This window comes from Bubalus kerabau, chromosome 18, assembly GCF_029407905.1.
Source record: "Bubalus kerabau isolate K-KA32 ecotype Philippines breed swamp buffalo chromosome 18, PCC_UOA_SB_1v2, whole genome shotgun sequence".
Lineage (NCBI taxonomy): Eukaryota > Metazoa > Chordata > Mammalia > Artiodactyla > Bovidae > Bubalus > Bubalus kerabau.
The window spans coordinates 33049519-33077253 of NC_073641.1; the positions used below are offsets into that span (position 1 = coordinate 33049519).

General features: G+C 40.2%; 1 protein-coding gene across 9 annotated transcripts in view; it reads right to left on the minus strand.

Moving 5' to 3' along the window:
• Nucleotides 1–27735, minus strand: part of NNT (nicotinamide nucleotide transhydrogenase) — a 93406-nt gene that overhangs the window by 52955 nt on the left and 12716 nt on the right. For all 9 annotated transcript variants that reach the window (XM_055554974.1, XM_055554975.1, XM_055554973.1 and 6 more), the window contains exons 4-7: nt 25790–26007; nt 21714–21801; nt 17160–17248; nt 13828–14015 (exon numbers count right to left, since the gene is read on the minus strand). In XM_055554974.1, coding sequence (XP_055410949.1) covers nt 13828–14015; nt 17160–17248; nt 21714–21801; nt 25790–26007 — 583 coding nt within the window. The remainder of the gene's footprint in view (nt 1–13827; nt 14016–17159; nt 17249–21713; nt 21802–25789; nt 26008–27735) is intronic.

Genomic DNA, 27735 nt, shown 5'->3' on the forward strand with positions numbered 1-27735 from the left:
AAAGTGTTTACCAAATTGCCAAAAATACTAATATTCATCTACTAATTCTACTTCCCAGATTTGATTAATCCTGGGGAAATAACTGAAAATACAGATATAGGAATAAAGCAGAAAAAAATGTTAGTATATCATTTTTAATTGACAAAAACTGGAAATACATAAAAAGCTTAATTTTGGGAGAACAGTTAAATAAAATACAGTACATTAAAACAAGAAAATTCTAACAAAACCATTAAAATATTTATTGAGAGTTCTTAATGACATTATATTAAGGGGGAAACTTAAAAGAGTATTTAGTGGGGTAAGTAAGAAAGCTATTTTATCTTCATCTAATGTGATAAAAATGCATGGGAAGAAGGCTGAAAGGAAATGGTAAAATGTTAATAGCATTTTTCACTGAGTAGAAGGATCACAAATGATCTTTATTTTCTACTTTGTACTCTACTGTATTTCCAACAAAAGTCACACACTATTTTTATAAAAATAAACAAAGCATAATCACAACCAGTTTCCCCTTTAAGTAGAGGCCAGAGATTAAAGAGTTAGTTGTACTAGAAGAATTAAAATAATTAAGAAATTAAAAAAAAAAAAAAGAAATAACCCTTACCCAGTCTGTTTACTTACCAACAGAAAATACTTCACTCAAAATCCTCTGCCCTCCCTGCTACAGCAAAGGAAGCTATACAGTTAGGAAAGCCTTTCAAAGAGCGAACCCAAATACTTACACAGGGAGACAGAATCATAACTAAGGATGGATAGCAAACAGGAAGATGCACACAGAGTTTTTTTTATATAACATGTAACACCGAAAAGAATAAATCCAACGTTTAGAGATATTCCATAATACCCCAGTGACAGCCCAGTACAGGTCCTAGACACATGGATAAAAGATCAAATAAGCATATCAGGTGTTCCAGGACAGGACTGTATAAGGAGGCAGAAAAATTAATAAAAGGAGGCAGATACAAGGGTTTTTAGAGACACGCTTGGGCTTTCCCCTTTTGACTGCTCATTTCTGTTGATTTTATCATTTATTTGCAGAAGATGAGAAACACAAAAAGACTAAAACTTACATCTCTTCAAACCACCCCCTCAAAAAAAGGAGATTGAAAAAACTCAACAAGGAGAAAAAAATATTAATGTATTTCCTGACACAAAACAAACTGTGGGTTAAAGGTTTGGGAAGATGTCCAACTTCATGAACTATTTCTTGGTTTCTTGTGGTTCATGAACATTAAGTTCCTGGTAAGATTACTCAGTTCCCTCCCAGTTGGGAGTTTACTTCCGTACTTTTGCCAAGACAATCTAGAACATCATGCACTCATAGTCATCATTCAAGTTTTCATCTATGCACTGACTCAAGTGATACCCATTCAGTGCCTACCATGTACAGGCTAAATGGGGAAGGAAAGCTGTACTTACAGCTCTGAGGTCTAACAGTTTAGAACTGAAGGAGGTTGCATTCGAAGATTAGGGAACATTTTTATTAGGAGAATAACTGAGATATTTATAACACTAATTACAGAGCTTCCCAACTGGATGGCCATTATTTGGGGTAAGTAGAGGTGCCATGGGCTTCCCTGGTAGCTCAGTGGTAAAGAACCTGCCTGCCAATGCAGGAGACAGGGGTTCAGGAAGATCACCTGGAGAAGGAAATGACAACCCACTCCAGTATTCTTGCCTGGGAAATTCCATGGACAGAGAAGCCTGGTGGGCTACAGTCCATGGGGTCACAAAAGAGTCAGAACGACTTAGTGACTAAACAGTAACAACAGACAAGAGGCGCCACAGATTAATATAAGGTATTCTTGAATCTCTGTGTACACGCAGAACTGACTGCAGGCTGAAAAAGTGCCCCACACATGTGCACTGTTTCTTGATGTGTGCCTATACGGCAGTGCATCACACATATTTATTCTGAAATGTGACTGAATTAATAGTAGCTTTCATACTCTTGTGTTTTCTTATTAAATGAACACTAAGATGTAGTTAAAAGAAGCTTACTCCTTGGAAGGAAAGTTATGTCCAACCTACACAGCATATTCAAAAGCAGAGATATTACTTTGCCAACAAAGGTTCGTCTAGTTAAGGCTATGGTTTTTCCAGTAGTCATGTACGGATGTGAGAGTTGGACTATAAAGAAAGCTAAGTGCCGAAGAATTGATGCTTTTGAACTGTGGTGTTGGAGAAGACTCTTGAGAGTCCCTTGGACTGCAAGGAGATCCAACCAGTCCATTCTGAAGGAGATCAGCCCTGGGATTTCTTGGAAGGAATGATGCTAAAGCTGAAACTCCAGTACTTTGGCCACCTCATGCGAAGAGTGGACTCATTGGAAAAGACTCTGATGCTGGGAGGGATTGGGGGCAGGAGGAGAGGGGACGCCAGAGGATGAGATGGCTGGATGGCATCACTGACTCGATGGACATGAGTCTGGGTGAACTCCAGGAGTTGGTGATGGACAGGGAGGCCAGGCGTGCTGCGATTCATGGGGTCGCAAAGAGTCGGACACAACTGAGTGACTGAACTGAACTGAAGATGTAGTTGTTAAAGTGGCAAATTCAAAAACATCTAGAAAAGCCTGCATGCTAAGTCGCATGTGTACGACTCTTTGCAACCTTATGGGCTGTAGCTCTCCAGGCTCCTCTGTCCATAGATTCTCCAGATAAGAATACTGGAGTGGGTAGCTGTGCCCTCCTCCAGGGAATCTTCCTAACCCAGAGATCAAACCCATGTCTCTTAAGTGTCCTGCACTGGCGGCACCTGGGTTTCTAAAAATAGCTTTAACAACTTCCTGCGATGTGGCAAAAGAATATACCACTGGCCTCTACAACACTAAATTCAAATAGAGAGACTTAGCTTAAACTAAACACCAACAGCTAAAGCTTTACTGGAAAGTTCTACAAAATGTTATTTATACCTCTCTGAGTAAATCAGGTCTAACATGATCATCTGAAATAATGAATTTTCAGATTCTGTCTTAGCAGAAAAAGAATCAAGCCCTCACAGACAACTTTAATAACACCAAAAAAAAAAAAAAGAGGAAAATTCAGAGGAAACCACTAAAAATATTAAGAACAACAAGACACCAAGATGAAAAAGGTTTACCACAAAGTTTTATAATAATTCCAAAGAACATTTAGCATTACTTACTGGAATTATTCAATGGCATTTAATCAGATGGGGAAATTCCTAACTTCCTGGCCTCTAAGGCATCAAATTAAGCAGGCTCAAGAAAAACTTTCTGCTTTAACAAGAACATAGTATATTTAACGTAGTAACAAAGAAATTAATAATATAACTTATTAAATATATTTATCCAAACCAAAATAGATTTCTTGTGAACAAGTACTATAAACACAAGGATAATTTTAATATAATACACTACTATATTGACTACATGCAAAACAGAGCATGTAAAGATGCTCTGAACTGTAGTATTTATGCATTAAGGAATATTATTCAAGAACACAATTTTACATTGAGCACTGGTGTTTATCTAGCATCCTCTTGTCACTACTGACTTTCATTTTCTCGACATAGTCCATGAGCTTTAAGGAGAAATGACCTGAAACTACTCCAAAGGCAGGCCTGGCTGGCCCAAGGATAACTTATTGATGACCTGTTCAGAAATCCAGGCATAAGTTGAGAGGCCCAGCCTACACTTATTGGTTCAAAAGTAGTGATGTTGGGACTTCTTTGGTGGCTAAGACTCTGAGCTACCAATGCAGGGGGCACAGGTTCAATCCCTGGTCAGGAAACTAGATCCAACATGTTCCAACTAAGACCCAGATACATAAGTAAAAATAAATTTTTTTAAAAGTGAAGACATTACCCAATCAAAGTAAATAAGAATGAGGGAAAGTGTGCTAAGGGCTTCTGAAAAAGAAGTTTCCTTGCTCTTCAAGAGGGAGTCATCAGACTGGGCTTGCCTTGTCCTCTGGTGGTGTAATGTGCTGTGCACACTGAGGCCTGAAGCTACTTCTGCCTCTACCCCTCTACCCCTGCCTTTCATCCCTGAGGATGAAACCAACCAGAGAGGGCCGAGCTGAGAGGACAAAGGAGCCCAGCAGGGTTCCCCAGAGCATACCTCTCCAGTTATAACTGGACTTTTTTCCATTACAAGTGACAAGTCAAAGTCAGTCATGTCTGACTCTTTGTGACCCCATGGGCTATAGTCAGTGGAATTCTCCAGGCCAGAATACTGGAGTGTGTAGCCTTTCCCTTCTCCAGGGGTTCTTCCCAATCCAGGAATTGAACTGAGATCTCCCACATTGCAAGCCGATTCTTTACCAGCTGAGCCACAAAGGAAGCCCAGTTTTTTCAGTTACAAGATCCAACAAATCTCCTTTCTGGTTTAAGGCAGATTGTGCTGGAACATCTGCTTCTGGCAGCCAAAGGCATTCTAACTTATATACACCAAGGGCTCTTTTGGAATTTCAAAATCACAGATGGGGTTCAAATATTTAGTCTTAAAATGTAAAAACGTTACAGATCAGGACAAAAGGCTTTGTATACAAATATATGTATACATAAGGAAAAAAGAGATCATTGGTTATGTAATAGATTGGATGTGGCAAAAAACTGCTGAACATTTTGATCCACTGATCTAATGAGTCTCTGATTCTGCCAAGTGTGGTAGACAGAGCAACACACAGATCCAACCCCCTCCAGCTCTGTTATCACTGGAGAGGCTACAGATAGCTGTGTTTGTGAACAGAAAGAGATTCTGAGAGTGAAAGTGCTGGTCGCTCAGTCGTGTCCAACTCTTTGCAACCCTCCAGGCTCCTCTACCATGGGATTCTCCAGGCAAGAACACTGGAGTGGGTTGCCATGCCCTCCTCCAGGGGATCTTCCTGACCCATCAGGGTCTCCCACATTGCAGGCAGAGTCTTTACCATCTGAGCCAACAGGGAGTACGGAATGATCCTGACCTAAGCTTAAATAGTCAAGTAGAGTACGTTACATGTGAATGCTATTCTTGGAACTAGACAAAAATTTTCTCTGCCTAATTAATTATTTGTATAAGGAACCAGAGAGAAAGTCAGGCTGGCAAAAATCTGACTTTTACAAATTGGATGCCTCAAGATATTTCTAAATGTAATACTTAGCAAAAAGGGTAACAGCATGTTTTAGCAGATTAGAGAAATCCCTAAAGATTTATTTAAAGAAGAAACCTAAAAACAAGCCTTTACCCAATAACTAGAGAATACATTTATAAAAATTTTTCCAGGATTACCTTAATAAGTTACCTGTTATAGCTATAAAATTCTGTATAGATAAAAATTAAAATTAGTCAAAGCTTTACCATGGAATCACAATCTATGGGAATTCTCAAAAAAAGGAAAACAACCTACCAAACTTAAATGGTAACATAAAAAGAAAACGTATATTATATAATACACATGTAAATATATATTACATTAAGCAATAGTCGCACAGTTGAGTCTGACTCTTTACAATCCCATGAACTCTGTAGCCTGCCCGGCTCCTCTGTCCATGGAATTCTCCAGGCAACAGTACTGGAGTGGGTTGCCATTCCCTTCTCCAGGGGATCTTGCCCACCCAGGGATGGATGTCTTCTGCACTGGCAGGCAGATTCTTTACCACTAGCACCACCTGGGAAGCCCATTTAGGTGTACCTCAGCTACCAAAATCCCTAAAAAGATTAATGAATATTTATTATACACTAATTTATAAAACAATTAGGAAGTTATTTTTTAATAGAAATAATATTGCTTATTTTCTTTTCCATGTCAGAAAACTTAGAATGAGATTGACGAAAAACCCTTAATGAAACAGATATCTTCAGAAAAGTCAGATGAAAAGCAAGTTAAGTCACGGTTTTCCACAGTGAAATCCATGCTAGATTGCCATCTAATGGCAATGGTTTTGTAACTTCATGAGTTATGTCCATAAGCTTGAAGATTTCAGAGACTATCTCTGACATACCATGAAATGCTCAAGAATGTCCAGACTTTCTACTGCAAAATTTAACAAGCTGTTCAGTCTGGGTACCATCTGCAAGACAGGCATCACCAACGGAAGAAAGGAGATTATGCTAATACTCTACGTGCCAGGCCCTACGCTGGGCTTTTTCCCTTAACAAGTCCTCAAAACAGCTCTGTAAGATGAAAATGTTCACCTCCTTTTCAGAGATGAGGAATCTGAAGTTAAGAGAGACACATCAGCTGTTACGTAGTGGAACTAGAATTTGAATCTACTCTGTCTGGTTCTAAATCCATGATATGATCGCCAATGAATGGATTAAACATAAGCAGTTATAAGGGATGTCCCCAGTGGCTCAGTGGTAAAGAATCCGCCTGCAATGCAGGAGATGCAGGTTCAATCCCTGGGTCAGGAAGATCCCCTGGAGAAGGAAATGCCACCCCACTTCAGTACTCTTGTCTAGAAAATTCCATGGGCAGAGGAGTCTGGCGGGCTATGGTCCATAGGGTCGCAAAGAGTCAGACACAACTGAAGTGACTGAGCACACACACAGTATAGGGGAAGAGGAAAGCAGCTTTTAGCTCCTCACCAAAATCCACATTTGCTATGGGCTGAATTGTGTCCCCAGAAAAATTCATATGTTGAAGCCCTAACCCATAGTAACTCGGAATACGACTATATTTGGAGGTAGAACCTTTAAAGAGATGATTACATTAAATGAGGCCATCAGGGTGGGCTCCAGTCCAGTATGACTGGTATCCTTAAAACAAGAGAATATGAGGACACACGCACACAAAAAAAGACACCAAGACACAGCAGAAGAGGCTCTCTGCAAGCCCAGGAAAGAAGCCTCAGAAGAAACCAAACCTGCCGACACCTTGATCTTGGACTTCTAGGCTCCAGACAGTAAGAAAATAAATTTCTATCATTTAAGCAACACCACCACCACCCCCCACCCCCCAAGTCTGTGAGATTTTGTTATGGCAGCCTTAGCAAACTACCACAATGTTCTCTTATTCCTGCGGGCACTGTTAGACTACAATTCCCAGCTTCCGTCACAGTTAGGTCTGACCACGTGACTAGGTCTTTAGCAAGAGAAATGTAAGCAGAGGTGGTATGTGCCACTTCCTGGCATCCCATGCACACTCCCCCATGGCCTTCTGCTACTAGTCAGTGGAACGGAGACAGTATCCTGAGTGACCTTCAGAGCCTCATCACCATTATAGTGATACTGTCATACTTGAATCCCAGAAGACTGCAAGGAGAGCTGCCCTCCAATGTGTCAACCACCTTATTCCTGTTAACTGAGCAGGAAATAAATGTCTATAATGTCTGAGCTCTGGGGTGAATTTGTTAGGCAGCTAGACCTCCCTAACTCTTACTGAGACACAGGAAAGAAGGGAGAACAGAAATGTACATGGTGGAAGGTGCTGGTTGTAGCTGTAACTATTGGGTCGTCCTCACCAGAGCAGCATCAGTCTCCCAATTCTTTTCATCTCAAGGACTGCCAGGGAGGGGAACACAATGCTCCCCAATCTTGCAACACACTTTGGGAGAAACAACAGACCAAACCAGAAGATTCCATGCCAGAAATCTTCCTAACGGATATCTGTTAAATTTGGCCCAGTCTCTCACTAAATGCGCTCAAACATACTCTAAACAGTCAAGACTGAGACATGATGCAAAACCTCACAACTTTGGCATCATCTTCTTGATGACAAGTTGTCCTGCTCTGCTGAAAGTTACAAAGAGGTGTGTAGACAGCCTGTGGTAACCAACCCCTTGATGTTGCAACATTTAAGTATTTCTCTCTGTCTTTCAAAATTCTCAAAACAAATGAAACTTCATACAAGTAATATTACAAAATTCCATACAATCACACAATGCATTTATTGGAGGGGAGGCTGGTATATGAGTCAGATTAGTCAATAAAACAAAGTTAAACCATTCTTCAAAAAAAGTTGGAAATCACTGATCTGTACAGTTCTGTCATATTGGACCACAATGCTTACAGAAAGAAAAGAATAAATCTGAAAAATAAAGCTTTATTTTAGAGAATAACCTTGAGTAGTTATCGAAACAATAATATCTTTGTGGAATTTCATAAATGAAGATACGTATATTGCTGAATCAATTATTCTCCTGCCTAAAAGAACAGGTTTGAAAATTACTGTGGAAAGTTACTCTTTTGTACTATATTTCTACTCTATATGAAAGATGGAATCCAAGAGACAGATGGAGATCTGATGGAAAACCAGTGTTGATTTTTCAGGAGACTGTGAGAGCCCTCAGGTTTGGTCTCGTATGTCCAAGGCCCTTGCATATCAAGGGAGAACATCCCCTCCCAATTCCCCAGAGTCATGCAAAACTACCACAAAGGTCCTTTGCAGGCGGATTCTTTACCACTGAGCCCCTGGGGAAGCCCAAAAATAAAAAGTACTGTTACCCTAATCTTCATTGTGCCTTAAAAAGGTCCGAGCATATATGGCCAACCCATTATAATTTATGATCAACCAAGGAATAGCCTCCCTCCTGGCTGACAGGATACTTCTAACTCCTGAACAGACCATCCCACTACTTCCTAAGTCTTTCTTCTGAGAGGCCTAGCTAATCGCCTCAAATTGCAAATATAGCAAGAGTCCTAGTTTTGAAAATTTAAGAAAACTAGCTTCCTTTCTTAGTTTAAGACTAGCCTCTGCAGTATTCCTACCCAAGAGTATTGTATCTTTCCTTGGATAGCATTGGTAAAATGAAAGGGATTGTATCAACTGAGAATAAAGAAGGAACCCACATTAGCTCAGGAATATCTGCTGAGCTACTGTTGTATACAAGGCTCCGTGGTAAGCACCATCCATGGCAGAAATAAGCCAGGCACTCTGGAGGCACAGGGAGATGGGACAACACAGGGCAGTGGGCTGAGCACTGCTGGCATTCGAGCCACAGGCAAATGCTACAAATGCAGGGGGAAAAAAAGAGTGTTTACTCCAAAGTAGGGGACAGCAGAAACTATGGAATAACTGCTGCTGCTGCTACTGCTAAGTCGCATCAGTTGTGTCCGACTCTGTGCGACCCCATAGACAGCAGACCACCAGGCTCCTCCGTCCCTGGGAGTAACTACTGAGCTCAGTAGGACTTCAAAAGGCAGAGAAGGGCAGGGACAGCATTCTCAAGAGAAGGAACAATATGTTTAAAGCCTGAACATCCTTGGCCTTGGTACAGATCACAGCAGCCAGCAGGACTGAAATCAGGCCCAGGGAACGTGAAATTAGTTTAACATGGGGCCCCAAAGCTAAACCGGGACTAGAAACTGAAGGGCAACAAACACTTTACCAAGGGGTGCAAAATTCAGAGCACACGTAAGGGTGGGGGTGGGGAGGGAGGGGATGTGCTCCAATCCTGATGACTTTAGATGCCTTTATCTAACAATGCTGGGAACACGAGCAGTCCAAGTTGCTGTCCGTATTAAACAAAATTCCAGGCTTTCCAGTGCCGTTACAAAATGAGGGCAGGACCTGAGGTGGACAAGGGGAGAACGGGAATGTCAAGTGACCCTACGACGCTCATGCTTTGTAAGCGGGTGGCCATCAGGAAAGGTCCTAGATGGAGAAGGCTATTTCCATCAGGGTGGATTTACTGTGTGCCCCATGGCACTCCTAAGTGTCTCAGGAATTTAGGCAAAATCTGCTTAAACAGTCAGTGCTAAACCACTGCGATTCCTCCTCACCTGGCCCCTATAAGTCCTAACTTACCAATCAGATTTTCAATCTGATTCAGTCTCTTCCTGATTAAATATTCCAAGTTTATGAAGAGTCTCTCTAGGTACTTTTTAGATGACCCTAAAGGTCACAAGAAGGTTGGGAGCACTCCCTGGTGGGTTCAGAACCACAAACTGACACTCTCCACTAGGCCTCTCTTGAAGTTACCTGCCATTAAGTTAAATGCTAGCCCTCATCCATTGCCCAACTCAACTGAGAGGATCTAGAGGATAGTATAAGATACCAGTCAGCATAAACCAGATGCCCACTGACAGATGAATAAAGCAGCTGTGGTACATAAATACAATGGAATACTACTTAGCCATAAAAAGGAATGCATTTGAGTCAGTTCTAATGAGGTGGATGAACTTCAAAGTGAAGTCAGAAACAGAAAAATAAATAGCGTATATTAACACGCGTATCGGAGAAGGCAATGGCATCCCACTCCAGGACTCTTGCCTGGAAAATCCCATGGACGGAGGGGCCTGGTGGGCCGCAGTCCATGGGGTCGCTAGGAGTAGAACACGACTGAGCGACTTCACTTTCACTTTTCACTTTCATGCATTGGAGAAGGCAATGGCAACCCACTCCAGCTTTCTTGCCTGGAGAATCCCAGGGATGGGGGAGCCTGGTGGGCTGCCGTCTATGGGGTCACACAGAGTCGGACACGACTGAAGCGACTTAGCAGTAGCAGCATGGAACCTAGGGGCTTCCCTGGAAGCTCAGCTGGTAAAGAATCTGCCTGCAATGCAGGAGACCGAGGTTGATTCCTGAGTCAGGAAGTTCTCCTGGAGAAGGGATAGGCTACCCACTCCAGTGTTCTTGGGCTTCCCTGGTGGCTCAGATGGCAAAGAATCCACCTGCAATGCAGGAGACCTGGGTTCCATCCCTGGGTTGGGAAGATCCCCTAGAGGAGGGCATCACAACCCACTCCAGTATTCTTGCCTGGAGAATCCTCATGGACAGAGGAGCCTGGCAGGATAGAGTCAGTCCCTGGGATCACAAAGAGTCAGACACGACTGAGCAACTAAGCACAACACAGCATGGAATCTAGAAAGATGGTACTGATAATCTATTCATAGGGCAGTAGTGGAGATGCAGACACAGAGAACAGACTATGGACATGGGTGGAGGGGAGGAAGGAGAGGGTGAGACGAATGGAGAAAGTAGCGTGGAAGCATATACACTACCATATGTAAAACAGATAGCCAATGAAAATTTGCAGTATGAATCAGGGAACTCAAACCAAGGCTCTCTAACAACCTAGAGGGGTGGGAAAGAGTTGGGGGTGGGAGGGAGATTCAAGAGGGAGGGGACGTATGTGTATCTGTGGCTAATTCATGTTGATGTGTGCCAGAAATGAAACCTATATTGTAAAGCAATTATCCTTCAATTAAAAATAATCTAAAAAAATAAAAGATAGCAGGCAGCATAATAAGCAGCTAGCTATAGAAACATCTCATTCTACCTACGATCCTCCTAAGTACAATGTAATTGTGTGTCCAAGCCCACTGACTCATGTGTGCCTAAGAGAAATGAAAATTTACCCACTTGGCATGATTGCTGCCTGAAGCAAGCTAACTACCCATGCTCCTCTCTTAATGTTCTTATCCTGGCCAGGTCTTCAGCACAGCCGCGAGGATCTCTGTCTAAGGAATTGCTACTTGGGGAACTTCTGACATTTGACTTAATCCCCTTTGGATCCACTCAAGGAAAACTTCACAACAACTTATGCTCCAGCAGTCTTTCAGGAGCAAGACACACACCGTCAGGTGCCCCATGCAAAGGCTTGGGACAAATGTCAATAAGGGTATAATGCCAAGGACACTATTTTTCAAAGGGCACGTGGACCTTTATATAATTCAATCTTTTTTTTTTTTTAATGCTCATACTTTCAAGTTTCAGTCCCCTAGGGATGTGAAAGATCTTTAAAAGACCATCTTCCTTATAATATTTGAATTAGCTTTTCTCTTTTGGAGGGCTTACTAAAAAAAGTAACAGAAAAGTCCTTTAAGATCAGCCTTATGAGTACAAGCTCATGTCAATGGCACTGGTCAAGGACATTGTACAGGTTTAAAGTGCTCTGAGCAGGTTGCTTCAGAAAAGACTGAAAACAGGGAAGGCTCAGCAAAACTGACTCATAAAACTTCCTCAACAACTTCTTTTAGCATAGTATAGTGTATATTATATTCCACTATATATAATTTGACCTGTTGCTAAAGTACACTTACTATTAACTATTGCTATTTATTTTTTTTTAAATGAGAGGTTAAAGTCACCTCATCATATGCCCCTTTTTTAGGTTAAAAAAAAAACCCTTTGTGGGGGTAGGCCCAGAAAGTCCAAATGTTTTTTACAAGAAGTCTTGAGTTCTATCACTTACTTAAAGCTTTACAATCAATAATAATTCTATGCTGTGCAGTAGAAACTAACATAACATTGTAAAGCAACCATACTCCAACAAAAATTTTTAAAAATAATAATGATAATTCTATACACTATGCCCAAATTATCTTCGGTTCTTTATAAAGAATATGGCTTCACTAAAACTACCAGCTTCAAAGCCTCCCCATTTTACTGCATGAGTAAATGCTTTAGCACCCTCTACTGGCCACTTGTTATATCTACTCAGCTCCTAACTCCTCTGGCCTGCAGCCTGCTAACCTTTCAACGGTCACGTGGTGGCTACAGCAAAGGCTACCTCACCTCCTTCAAAACCAACTGTGTAAGAGGTGAGCCAGCAGCCACCGCCACACAAGGAAAGGATGAACCCTGAAGTGCTCTCCTGCCATGGCTTGTCCATGAGTCCTCTGCGGCCAGCAGATTTCACAAATAGCAGCGGGAGCTCCTGTCCTGTCTGGTCTGCACCTGTCTCCAGTAACCAACCCCAGGCTCATTTCCACACACAGATTCCTCTAGGGGCTGAGCCCAGATCACCTTCCCACTATCTGCTTCATCTGGCCAGCTCCAGGGGGATGGAGGTACCTGGAGAGAGCAGCTCACCTGTCAGGTACCATGTGGGCAAAGAGGACACAACGGAGAGCCTGAGAGGCACAATTTCCCCCACAAGCTCATAGATATGATGCCAATCAATCTCCTGCTGTTAGGTGTATATTAGCCAGATTTGGCAGGGGCAGGGGGAGGAGTGCCAGAAGAGAACTTCCCACTTCCCATAACCTCATGACAAAGCAGCTTCCCTGATCCTCCACAGTCCCCTAGAGAAAGCAAAGCTCCTTTATAGGTTCAAACGCAAGTAACCTGAACCTGTAAGCTCTCGTTATCTGGCTCACTTTCTTTTGGAAAGGGAAAAAAATAAGAGTCAGCTTGGTATTCATTATTCAATAACAGAAGGAAAGGACAGGAGAGGAAGTAGCAATAAAAAAGAGGGAGTCTCTTCACGCCCAAATCTTGCTAGATCAAACTACTGTGTACTATTTACTATTGATAAATGCTGGCTGCTTGGATATCAATCATCTATTGAGTGAAAAACATTCTTTAGAAGATACTGTAAAGGACTTAAGTGATTCCTTCTATCAAAAAGCTCATGATTTAGGTGCAAAGACCAAACACTTCAAAGGAAGTAATTAGAACATGACAAAGTATCATATCCTTTAGTAAAAAAATATATACTGGAAATTCCATAAATACATACACACAAAGCCCCCTCTCTTTATCTCTCATGTATAGAAAAACAATCATCAAGATATTAATAATGGTCATCTCTGGTGGAACTTTCAATGTACGCTTTTTTCCTTCACATTTTTTAGTACTGTTTGGATTTCCTATAATAAGAATGTAGTATCTTAACAAAGAGAACAGAAGTAAATTAAAAACCAATTTTTCAAGGGTATAAACAGAGGAAACTGCTTATAAATCTAATATTGTATATAATCTGTAAACACAGATAAAAATATACAGGAAAAGAAACTGAAGAAAATATATCACATCATGAATGACCATTTTTCTCCAGAGGCCACAGTGATTTTGTCTTTTCTGCCTTTCATGTGCTTTCTTATTTTCTAGAAGTAAATCTATCTTTACTTGAATCCTGACATTAAACTCACTCTCATTTTAAAATATCATTCATAAAGGTGCTTTAGCAATAACCCCTGATGTAATGACACACCTGGAATAAGAGCTGTGCTGATAAGGATGTCCACCTCCTTACACTGTTGAGCAAAGAGCTTCATTTCGGCCTCAATGAACTCTTTGGACATCTCCTTTGCGTATCCTCCTTGTCCCTCACCAGATTCCTTCAAATCCACCTCCAAGGGCTCAGCACCCAAAGACTTAAACTGCTCCAAAGCTGCGGCCCTGGTGATTATTGAAGGGGAAGCAGCAGTTATTTCAGGTCCTTAATACAGAAATTAAGATCATCATTTACAGAACTTATTTACAAAACAGAAAGAGACTCACAGACTCAGGAGAACAAATTTATGGTTGCCGGGGGGAAGGACGGGGGGAAGGGGTAGTTGGGGAGTTTGGGCTGAACATGTACACACTGCTGTATTTACGATGGATAACCAACAAGGTCCTACTGTATAACACAGGGAACTCTGCTCAATGTTATGTGGCAGCCTGGATGGGAGGGGAGTTTCAAGAGAATGGATACATGTATACCTATGGCTGAGTCCCTTTGCTGTCCACCTGATACTAACACATTGTTAACAGACTATACTCCAATACAAAATAAAATGTTAAGAAAAAAAGATCATTTGTATACACATTGCTAAGAAAACTATAAATTCAAAAGTGGACACCCCTTTTTTTTGAGATCTCTGACCAGACTGTTTCCATTTTTTTCTAAAGACAGGTAACACTTCTATGATATTTTTTCCTGGGGGGGGAAAAAAAAAACTATAGGAAATTCTACTAACTTAATTAACTAAATCACTCAGTTAAGTCACAAAAGAAATTTCACTACTGCCAACTCCAGTCATCAGTTTTGTTTCTTGACAGAGGTCCCACTGTCAATGATGAAGTGAGATCTGACCAACATTCAGATTTGACATCAGTCAAATCCTTTGTAAACATTCCAACTATGGGGACTTAACCACATAAAAGACTCTTTTACTTAGAAATATTGTTACAAAGCGATTTTTGCCCCTAGTCCTCACTAAATTGTGTTTGAGAAAAGCAATCTATAAATGGCATAAATAGTAAGAAGAACCAACACAATTAACTTATGTAAAAATGGCATAAGTGTGAAGAACCAACAGAATTAACTTATGTAAAAATGCATTCAGGTTAAAAATAAATAAACACTAGCCAAGTTCTATGTACTAGCTGGAAAACCAAAGCCAATAAAGCTCTCAGCTCTAGTGTGTTTAACTCACCACATCCAGTCCACTACAGTGAATCCCAATCTCCCTAATGACAACAATCACTCCAAGTACTTGTTAAAAATGCAGGGGAGGGAGGAAGGAGGAGGGTTCAGGATGGGGAACACATGTATACCTGTGGCGGATTCATTTTGATATATGGCAAAACCAATGCAATATTGTAAAGTTAAAAAATAAAATAAAATAAAAAAATTCAAATTGCCAAGCTCCTCTCCAGACCCACTGAAATTACAATCTCCAGCAGAGGGACCAGAATCTCTATTTTTAGCAAGAGCTGCAGGTCATTCTTATCATCAGGGAAATTTGGGAAACAGTAGTGGTCTAAGCCCTTCAGCCCCATGATAACTGCCACGGTCAGGGAGAGGACACAAAGGTAGGATGTAGAAGGCAGGGCTGGAAAGGTAAGGCATGGATGAACATGAACTTCTCTCCATTTCTGCCAGCTTGAACAAGGACGCTCATACCTCAGCCAGAGCTGAGGGCAGCAGAGAGAGACAGAAAGACCCTGGTCCTGGATGGCCCTGATGAGTGATGAGCTGCTGCCTCTAGTGTGAAAAGGGAGTCCTTCCCCCGGATTTTCACTTCAGAGATATAATACATTATCTTTTGAATTATTTTTGGCCGAGCAGCATGCAGGATCTTAATTCCACAATACGGATCAAACCCAAGCCCCCTGCAGTGGAAGTGTGGAGTCTTAACCACTGGACCACAGGGAAGGCCCAATAATCCATTGTCTTACACTTTAAGAAAGTGACAGGGCTTCCCAGGAGGCTCAATGGTAAAGAATCCACCTGCCAAGCAGGAAACGAGGGTTCAATCCCTGGTTCAAGAAGATCCCCTGGAGGAGGCAAGGGCAAGCCACTCCAGTATTCTTACCTGGAAAATTCCATGGACAGAAGGAGCCTGGCAGGCTACAGTCCACAGGACTGCAATAGAGTCTAACATGACTTAGTGATTAAACAACAACAAAAAACTGTGTTCTGAAATGAACATTTTTTTTCATATATTTTTTTTACTGGAGTATAATTGCTTTACAATGTGTGTGTCAGTTTCTGCTGTACAGTGAAGTGAATCAGCTTTGTGTATACATGTATTCCCTCCCTGTTGGACCTCCCTCCCCACTCCCCCCACATCCCACCCCTCTAGGTCATCACAGAGCTCCAAGCCAAGCTCCCTGTGCTATATAGCAGCCTGAAATGACGAACAATTTTAATCAAACTTCTCTTTTAAAGAAATCCTAGGAAAATGATGATGTGTCTGCTTTAAACAAATATGCAATGGACATAATCAAGTACTTTCATCTGGAGGCTCTACTGCTGCCCAATATACTTCACCTTCAACGCAGAGCATGCCTCTCAACCCCCCATCCTTCACTCCCCCTACTGCTCTCCAAGATGTTGCCCATACTACTCCCCTTCTTCAAACTCACAACATCTTTTTTCAAGCCCTGCTGCTGCTGCTGCTAAGTTGCATCAGTCGTGTCCAACTCTGTGTGACCCCATAGACAGCAGTCCAACAGACTCCTCTGTCCCTGGGATTCTCCAGGCAAGAATACTGGAGTGGGTTGCCATTTCCTTCTCCAATGCATGAAAGTGAAAAGTTAAAGTGAAGTCGCTCAGTCGTGTCCGACTCCTAGCGACCCCATGGACAGTAGCCTACCAGGCTCCTCCGTCCATGGGATTCTCCAGGCAAGAGTACTGGAGTGGGGTGCCACTGCCTTCTCCGTTTCAAGCCCTACCTAGTGCCTAAACACATTTCAAGCAGAAATAAAACACAGTAGAGAAACACAAGAAAGTCAGGAGAGAGATTAGCAAACCCTGCCAATCTGGTCCCATTGCTAATCTATGTGAAAATACAAGTCTGAGTGTGAGTTGTTTTCTTTTTCTTTTTTTAAATAATCTCTGCTGTACTGTGTCTGGGTCCTTAAATTTTTTCCCCACTAAGTAATACATTTTCACTTTGAGTAAACTGTGAAAAAGTGGAAATATTTTTAAATGGAAAGAAGTCATACAACAGTTTCAATGCACTACTTCAGTTTATAAATTCTAAGGAAAACATAATATTCACCTGAAGCAAAATGTTTTTACCTTAAAGCAATCACGAGTATAGCACTCACCTTGTATCAAATCCCCTAACAATGGCACCCATGGACTTGGCTGCACCTGCAGAAGCCAGCCCAGCAACGCCACCACCAACTATCAGAATCTAGGAGAGAAAACAGAACCCGCATGTTTAAAATAAAGTTCATGATCAACTGATTATGTAAAATCATCAGCCAGTACCTCTCAGGGCTAGGTATCACACTAGCATCCATCATTACACCCAGTGGTGCTGGTGATGATATTCAGTCCTCAGAAAATGTACTGAGTGGATAGACTACCCTTTAACTGGACCACCACTGTTTTTCAAAAGTTTAAAATAGGGCTTCCCTGGTGGTCTAGTTGTTAAGAATCCACCTGCCAATGCAGGAGACACGGGTTTGATCCCTAGTCCAGGAAAATTCCACGTGCCAAGGAACAACCAAGCCCTTGAGCCACAACTACGGAAGCCCAGGAGCCCCAGAGCCCGCACTCCGCAACAAGAGAAGCCATTGCAATGAGAAGCCTGCACACCGCAAAGAGAACCAGCTCCAGCTCACAACTAAAGAAAGCCCATGCAGAGTAACGAAGACTCAAAACAGTCACAATTAAATAAATCTTAAAAAAAAAAAAAAAAAGTAAAGTTTAAAACAACTTCACTAAAACAGTGTGACACCCAGCATCTCACTGTAAAAGCTATATACAGCATCAGCAGTGTTGGGAATGTTAAAGACCGACGGTTCTTCCCCACCATATCAAAGCTACTTCTAATAGAATCCCCAGGGTAATATTTCTTTATGCTCATAAAACATCAAAATAAGTTTCAGAGATGGGTACAATTTGTGAAGCATCTAATCCTATTTTGAGCTCAATTGCTTCTACAAGAAAGAGAGGGAACCAAGTGCCTAACTTTGATCCATTGTGAATGAACTGTACCTGAAATCCAAACCAATGTAACTAATCCCTCTAACCAAGGCAGGACTGGAGCCAAGGAAATCAAAGAATTCCTCAGAAACACGAGTCTCCTCATTCTAAACAAGCTAAGAACAATGTTGTCTCTAGCCTAGAATGGGCCTTCCAGAGAAAAGTCCCTATTATACTTCTCAGTCAATTGAAGGCAACTCCTTGTTCCTGCTAAAAAAAAGAGAGAGACACCCACAGATACTGTGAAGTTTATAAATTCCCACCCACCCATCATGCCCACTTCTTGCGCCTCTTCAAGAAGACTAGGCTAGTGGAACTGTGCTCCAGTGACCTCTGGGCAGTGTTTTAGAGATCTCATTTATCAATCTTAATGGGAATGCTTTGTTTAAGGAGCAGAGGGGATTTACAGGAAGGGAGACAAAGAGGGACCAGAGGGAATAAGATGCTACTGGGCCCCAAGGCACCATCCCACTCCACATACCGAAGCCCAATCCCTGGAAAGGAAGGAAAAGAGAAACAAAGAAGGAAGGAGGAAGGAAGAGAAAGAGAGAGAGAAAGAAAGAAAAGTGGACTGGGCCAAGTTATCCTGAATCAAGAAATAACAAAAGATCCCATAATTTAAAAGACAGAATCCGTTCTCCAGAGAGGGAACAGAGGCTGGAAATGGAGTAAATACCTACTTATGAAGCCTCCATAAAAATCCCCAAAATACAGGGTTCTGGGAGCTTCCAGGAGTAGGGCCCAAAGAGGGCACTGAAGCCCCACACCCTTTCCCACCTGCCAAGCTCACCTCTCCCAACAGGATTTTCATCTCATCCTTTATCATATCCTTTCATAATAAACTGGTCAACGGGAAGTAAACTGTTTTCCTGAGTTCTGTGAGCAGCTCTAGCAAATTAATCAAACCCAAGGAGGGGGGTTGGGAACCTCTGGTTTACAGCCCACCTGTCAGAAGCATAGGTAGCAATCTAGACTTGTGACTGGCATCTGAGAGGTGAGGGCAGTCCTATGGGTCTGAGCCCTTAACCTGTGAGATGTGACACTACCTCCAAGTAGACAGTGGGAGAATTCAGTGAAACCGTAGGGTGCCCAGTTGGTGCTGGAGGAGTGCCTGGGGTGGGGAAAATCCCCACAAATTTGGTAACAGGAAGTATCAGAAACACAAGCAAGAGCGGAGTTTTTCCAAAACAGTCCTAAATCAGACTTTCCCTCATCTGCAAGACAATCTGAATTCTGAAACAAGACCAAGAAGACAGGACCCACGTCATCCAGCCTTGACCTACCTTTCCAACATCATCTCAGATCACACTTCACCTCACTCACCACACCCCAAGACCAGAGGCCTCCTTCATTCTCCTCGAGCACACTGAATTCCATCCCATCACAGTGTCTTTAAAGGTGCTTCTCCCTTGGCCCAGAATCCTGAACCCCCCTTTCTTTCTTCCCATCCTTGAGGTCCCAACTTAAATGCTACAGGCGCTTTCCCCATCACCCTAACTACAGAAGCCTGCTCCCATTACCCACCCACCATACCATCCTGTTCATTTCCTCCATATATTAAAAAATCTCCTATATTTGTTTGATGGTTTGTTTATTTGCTCTCTGTGGGCCCTACTAGAATGTAAGTTACATATGGGAGGGACTTTGTTTGTCTTGTTCATGCCATGTTCCCAGCTCCTGCAACAGTGCCTGGCATATCACAGCCATCAACAGATTGATTTTAGCTCATTCTGGACAAGTAAGAACACTCCATGTTTAAAGGAAACTCAAAATATTCATTCTACCCTGAAAAGGCCATCTATTATCTAATTCTTTGATATCAGGCAAGTGTTTGTGACATGTAACTAAAATCTCTTATGCTGCAGTTTAAATTCTCAGTAAAGACAGTCACTTTTCCACCTTTTAAAAGCTGACTGATTTCTCCTTCCTTTACTCCTTGTCTTCTGTTTCACTTTTTAATCTTTTATAATCATAGCTTTCCTCTCAACTTTCATGTAATTCCAGAAAGGTTCTAACCAAAACTGAGTAGTGGATTGTGCATCAAAGCATTCAGCCAGTTTAAGAACAGCAGCCAACTTCTGACCACCATGAGGGCTAGACCTTTACTTATCATCCTAAGAAAGAAGTCCGGATGTAATCACTTTACATATCAGACCTCTGCGTTGTCTCTTTGTACCTTCTTGTTAAGTATTCTGGCCTCCACTTGGACCACTTGCCATCATCTTCACCTGCTTCACCTGGACTGTTTTGGGGGATTTTTTTGGTGAGGGGGGTTGATTTTTTTCGCCACACCACAAGGCATGAGGGATCTTAGTTCCCTGACCAATGATCAAACTCTGCAGTGGAAGCGTGACACTTTAACCACTGGACAGCCAGGGAAGTTCCACCTGGTCTATTTTTAAAGTAATATACTATATACTAGATTATATACTATATACTACATAGTTATATACTAGATTTCTAGTATATATCCTAGTAGATATATACATATATCTATTAGATATATATACTATATACTAAACATGTGTGTGTGCTAAGTCACTTCAGTCATGTCTGACTGTGTGACCCTATGGACTGCAGCCTGCCAGGCTCCTCTGTCCATAGGATTCTTCAGGCAAGAATACTAGAGTGGGTTGCCATGCCCTCCTCCAGAGGATCTTCCCAGCCCAGGGACTGAACTGGCATCTCTTAAGTCCACCTACATTGGCAGGTGGGTTCTTTACCACTTGCGCCACCTGGGAAGCTATATACTAGGTATACTATGCTATATACTAGATATATATATCTACTAGTATATATACTAGAATCTAGCATATAACTATTCAGTGTATATATATATATTATATAGTATATAATCCAGTATATAATTTATATAATATACGAGATAGATATATAGAGACACTATATACACACTAGCATATATACTAGAGTTCTCAAAGCTGCTATTGTCTTTTTTCATTTTTTCCAGATTTCTTTTGTGTGAGAGCTCTGGATTGATATTACAAAGTACTTAAAAGCAGGAAGCACCAAGTAGACCTATACCCCCCAAAGTGAACTCTGCAGATAGATGACAATATTTAAGGTCCTGTTTCCTATACTTTACCAAAGTGCTTATACTGCCATTTACGACATGTGGCCTTGAAGGTCACAGCATAATCTATTCTTTCACTTAGCCACCCTGACCTCTTATCTCCTGCTCCTCTCTGCTCTAAATATAGATTAAAGAAACTGCAGCCTTTCCCCCTGCCAAATACTCTGACTACACCACCTACTATTTACTGTCCTCTTGACCCAAAATTTGGCAAAAAGTGAGAAAACCAAGTCCTTCCCAAGCCAAAATGTCACAATCACTGGGAAGCTGAGAGCTTGCTAAATGGTATCACGAAGTTTTAAAAAACTAGTAATAAGTCACCCAAATCCCTTTAAGAATTCAAGTTAGAAAGTAAAAAACAGAAAGGAAAAAAAAAAAACCTTAGAACTTCCAGAAATGTCAAAAATTCTTTTTTTCCCAAGTAATCTTAAGCAACTTTGAGGCACCACCACATATTACACGTGACACAAAAGTCATCACTGTGACATTAACAGAGAACAAAAATTTTTAAATAACTGTATATATCCTTGCCTTTAATTAATTCACACTATGAAGAAACATCAAAAGTTTAACCTACCTTAGCTGGAGGAACTTTTCCAGCAGCTGTGATCTGACCAGTAAAAAACCGTCCAAAATGATTTGCTGCTAGTACAACAGCCTTGTAACTTAGGAAAATAGACAAATAAGTGGATAAATAAGTCTATAAAATTAAAGAATTTAAGCTTATATTATCAAAATTATTAGAGAATAACAACTAAAATTTATAGAGTAAGTACTATCTGTCAAAAACAGCTCTAGGTACTGCATATATACTTACTCCTTTGATCTTCACAACAACCCTATGGATAAATATAACTATAATCTTCATTTTATAGGTGAGGAAATTGAGGCATGGAGAGACAAAGAGACTTGACCAAGGTCCCTCAGCTATTAAATGGCAGAGCCAGACGTCTGACCCTAGCATCCTGCCTGCAGAGACACATTCTTACCCATGATGCTCTCTGACTTCATGATGACCACTACAGAAAATTAGCTCGGATAAAATGAGAGAAGCAAAGGGAAGACAAGAAAATGCTAACAACAGTTTGCTTTGGCAGCTAGGACTACAGTTCCTTTATCATCCAAATTTTCTTTGATGACTGTGTAGCATTTATATAATATGGGGAAAAAATCTTTAAAATTAAAAAATGAGGTTGGCTATCTGTTATACATAACAAAATCCCAACCTCATAACCAAAAACACTTCCCCTGATCCCCAATGGTTGGAACTGTCATATTTTGAGACAGCACGATCTCAATTCGAATCTGAGTTCTATCACTAACTAGTTTTGTGACCTTGGGCAAATTTTTTTAATTCTCTAATCCTTGGTTTCCTCATCTCTAAACTGGGGACAATAAGGATCTCTTAGAGTTGCTGTAAGGACTGAATAAGATAATCCAGTAAAGCCCTTACCATAAAGCATCACGATAAGTGCCTGGCAAGTATGTTTTTAACTAAAGAAACACTCTATACATCGAAAACTAGCAATTTATACCAAGTTTTCTTTACTGGGTATTTTTATTACATTAAATTACCTATTACATTAATTTCATTTTCATATTATTTTATACTTAAAAGGTACTTTTGCACACTCAGTAACAAACACTCTACCTTATCATTATAATGCAAAGATTATAATCATAATGCAAGCATTATGATGATAAGATCCACCTACTAGCTGACAAAAAAACCTTTATCTGGTCATATTTTTGTAAAAAAATTTTATAATAGTTAATGCAAAAGCATATAATAGTTACTACTATTACTTATAGCAAGAAAAAATATTTTAATGATATTACTTGTTAGTTCTGAATCCAAGTGATAAAAAGTTCCAGAGAGCAAAGATGATAAAGACTCAAAGGCCACTGGAAGAAATTAATTTTGATTAAAAGACTCAGTTGCTGTATTGGGGGAAAAAAAACAAAAACGAGATAGAGTACACAGGAAATGTATAAGAAAACGTTGGTAGTGGGGAAAAGTGATAAAAGTGGGCCTGTTTTGAAGGAGAGCAAAAAGGCTCAGATGAACACAGTCAACTAGGAGGAGCATGTTGTCACAGTAACACGCCTATGTGTGTGAGTTAGATAATGATTTATCACATATTGTACGGTAAGTATACTAGACGATTCATCTCTAACTATGCCTTTTGCATATATCAGCTCAGGACATAAGACAGTGATTCTTTAAAACTGTGTCCCTGGATCTCCAAAAGCTCACACTTCAGCCAACTATTAGAGCATCGCGGATGGGAAGGAAAACAGAGACACAGTGTTTCTGGATACCCTTCTGTCCCTTAATTCAACTGAAGTGAAGTGTTAGTCGTTCAGTCATGTCCGACTCTTTGCGACCCCGTAGACTATAGCCCTCCAGGCTCCTCTGTCCATGGGATTCACCAGTCAAGAATACTGCAGAGGGTTGCCATTTCCCTCTCCAGGGGAATCTTCCTGACCCAGGGATCAACCCCAGGTCTCCTGAATTGCAGGCAGATTCTTTTACTGTCTGAGCCACCAAGAAAGCATTAATTCAACTAAGGCCACTTGAATTATTGGATTTGTCTATATTCCCTCATGTTTCATTTGCTCAAAAGATTCTGCAGCTGAAAACCACTGATCTAGAGCTACTGACTGGGATAACCTTTCGTACATGTGCAAAGCAACACCATCCTTAAAACTTCACATTGTTCATTTCCTACATAAAGGTTTCCCTGATGGCTCAGATTGTAAAGAATCTGACTGCAATGCAGGAAACTGGGGTTCAATCCCTGGGTCAGGAAGATCTGCTGGAGAAGGGAGTATCTACTCACTCCATTATTCTTGCCCGGAAAATTCCATGGACAGAGGAACCTGGCAGACTACAGGCCATTCAGGCACAACTGAATGACTCTTTCTTTCCTATATAAAATTTTAAGTTCCACACTGCATAAGCTGTTTCAGAAACTAAATAAATGTGACAAAAGTTTACTTTGTCCCTCTGCATTAATTCACATCACAAAAAAATCTTCAAACCAACCATCTGTTGGTTGCTGTACATAAGGAACCTTGGTTCCTTACATAAGGAAACAAAATGTGTTCTATTTGTCATTTTTGTTTACTGCATCTCTTTCACATCAAAAATGAACAGCTGGAATCCAGAGAAGAATCTGTGGCACATTTGATATGCTACATCTAAGATATGAAACCTAAGAAAACTTTCGGCTCCTGGGTCAGCTGTAAAAGTCTTTATTCAGGTTATCTTTCTTCCTGCATCATTTTATTTTTAAATTTTTTTCATTTGTTGGTGCCTCACTCATATTAGCAAGTTGCCACTATTAATCATTTTCTGCTTAAAATCTAATTCGTTTCTTAGATAAGCTGATTTCATAAACATCATCTGATTTCCAGATTTTTCCCACTCTCCAGGCAGAGTCAGCAATATACTGCACTTACATAGTTATGCCTATCCCTGCTCTATGGCAGGCATAGGCACACATGACTGTTACTCAGTCAGAGACACATTCCTCTGAGCTGAATGGGTCCTAGAATTCTTCTCAACACAGCAGTCCTGGCAACAGACGGGGAATGCATTCAGGCCGGCAGGCAAATGAAGTTTATTGCCATCTTGGCCATGGTTAGCCTTCAGTTATCATGGGTTTTGACCTAAGATGAAACTTCCTCAAGTGCAGACATTTTCCCTATTTATTAAATAATTTATAAATTTCCCTAGGCAAAATCTAATTAAAGTGCTAAATCTATCAATATGTATATATTAGATGGGACCATATGAAACTGCTAATGCTCTACCATTTTTGACCCTATGACAACAGTAATTTATGTCAACTAAATTTAGTCTGGTAATAATTTCACAATATATACAGATATCAAATCATTGTATAAACTTTAAGGTGGAAACAATGTTCTATGACAATTACACCACAATAAAACTGTAATTTCAACTAATATATACATAGATACACACACACATACACACATGAAATACAGTATATCACCATTAAAGTACAAATAAGTTCCAAAGGAAAAAAATTGGAACATTATGTATTCAGAAATCAGAAGTACTTTTTAAGCATAGATTCAGAAGCCTCATAATTAGTAAACTAAAATAAGACTTTCTACATTGCACCCTTTCTCATTCTATATAAATAACAGTCTTTAAAACAGTACTAGACTTAGGTGAATTTTAAACCATTTGTCCTAAATTGTTATCACTACCCTTGCTATTGACTTTAGTAAAATATGAGTTTACTACATTAAAGCTTTTGGATAATTGCAAATTGCTAAGACTATGGTTTACTTACCATGCAGTTTTTCATGAAAACAGATACTAAGAAAAATAAGCACACATTTCAAAAAAAAAGTCATTTCCTTTGGTACAAAGAAATACTACTTCCCTTCTGCCCATGAAGATTAAAAAGTAATGTACAATAGCATGCAAAGTGAATAGCCATTTCCTACTGATGACCGTGGAACATGAATCTTAAAAGTAACTGAAGTACACTCTCGGAAGGCTGCAATCTCCTAGCCACTACAAGTAAAATCATTGTACGAGAGAAGAGCTGTAGTGAGCATGTTTCTGTAGCACCACTGTGCTTTTGTTCAACTGGAAAACAATCAACCTACCCGGCAATGTTGGCCATGGAGCTTAGCGCATCATATCCCTGAGCAATTGTGACTCTTGGAACCTGGTCCATTGCCAGAACTGTCGTCTTCCTTTTGGACAGTTTATTTAGCAAGTCTGGATTTTGGGCTGGGTAAATAAAACTGATCAGTGTACCCGATGTCTTTAAAAGATCAGCTTCATGAATACCTAACGTTGGGTTAAGCATAGGGGCTCGCACCTGGGGAAAAAAAAAAGTCACTGATTAAAAATGTAAATACCTTTATCTTATTTTTAAGTAAACATGACAACTAAAATAATATGCCATTATTGAAATAACACTCCAGAAATAATCTCTCATGAAAAAATTTCTTCCTCAATTCCTAAACAAAATAAAGCACATAGAAATTTATGCCACTGATTATCTGACTGAACTTATGACCTAGTCTTGAGTAACAAGCACACATACCTGGAAATAGTGTCAGGACAGGTTTGACAATGACAGGTAGAGGAATTAAAAAAAACAACAATCTGTTTTTTGGGGGAAACAGGTTCTACAGCAAATCTGTTGTCCCAAAATCCACTATTCTGGTAAAATTAAGAAACATTAGAATAAACAGACAGTAAGCTTTTGTTGAATGTTCAAAGATTCAATTTTTGTTAATTTGCAAGCATAAACATTTGGAGTGGTTAGAAGTTAAGAACATCATAAACTAAAATCTTCATGTGTATAGATTTATGTCACCTTCAAGTTCCAGAAAAATCTACAGATGGACACAACTCAAACCAGTAGCCTTGCTGAGTTGGGTTTAAGCAAAAAGCTGCAACGTACTGTTACGTTGAATCAAGTCAATGAACACACACCATACATGCCGAAAGTTTCAACTGTCTACTTTTTCAAGCCAAATTTTTAAAACTTCCAATTATAAAGGTGTTTTAAAATGTGTTTTACATCCCTGTTCAAAGTCAACCTTCAATTCAAGTATATCATTTCATTAGCTCCCAATCTGCAACAGCAGTGCTCTTAGGCTAGAAAGCACAGAACAAACACAGCTCTGGGACTTCTGTTTTAAAAGGAAACGAAACACAAACACTGGGTCAATACTTTCATTTAACAGCATTTCATCTCAATTTACCTATGAAACACCTTTATCTGTCATTCCCATTTCAGTTGTTGCTGTGGTGATGCGTGTGATTTTAGGCTCTGGACTTTAATTAAGACTCTCTGACAAGGTCTATTTTTTTCCTCAGTGAGAATCTATAATATAGATTTAATAAACATTAGAGGACAACTTTGAATTCTCCTGGCCCCTATCAAATGCTTAGCTGAAACTGCTGACATCTGAGTGAGTGAAGCCAACAGAATGTTTCCCTGAAGATGCTTTTTGGGGGAACGAATTCCTCAGAATATTAACAGGCTTGACTCAGAAGAGAGACCCTAGGTCAAGTAGTTTATTACTACAAATATAAAATTATTTAAGTTTTCATATTACAGGATTCCTCAGTGTCTTTAACATGGTTCATATACGTTGTGAATCTACAGGAAACACATAGCATTTCTAAAGCTTATGTGCACCCTAGTAACCTCTTTTTGTGGGGTATCTGAAAAGGTTTTTGATCCCTAAAACATACATTAGAATGGTTTATACTTATTTTTCGATTTTCCCCTAAGCTTTTATTATACTGTTATCTCGAGTATCAGTATACCTAAATGCTTAAACACTTAAATTACTATTTATTTCCATATCATAAATTTGTTATTAATTTTCTATAGAAAAAGTTTTGTGTCTCCTGCAAAAAACACTATGTAAGATCCTAACAAGTTATTCAGTTGACTATATGTAAAAAAGCCTATGTATTGATTCCCCTTTAGAAATTAATGTAGGAAAAAAGCTGGTCTATCCTAGAAAAGTGAGACTATTTTAACCTGATAAACATGCTTATTTAATCCATACCTCACTACTTGCCT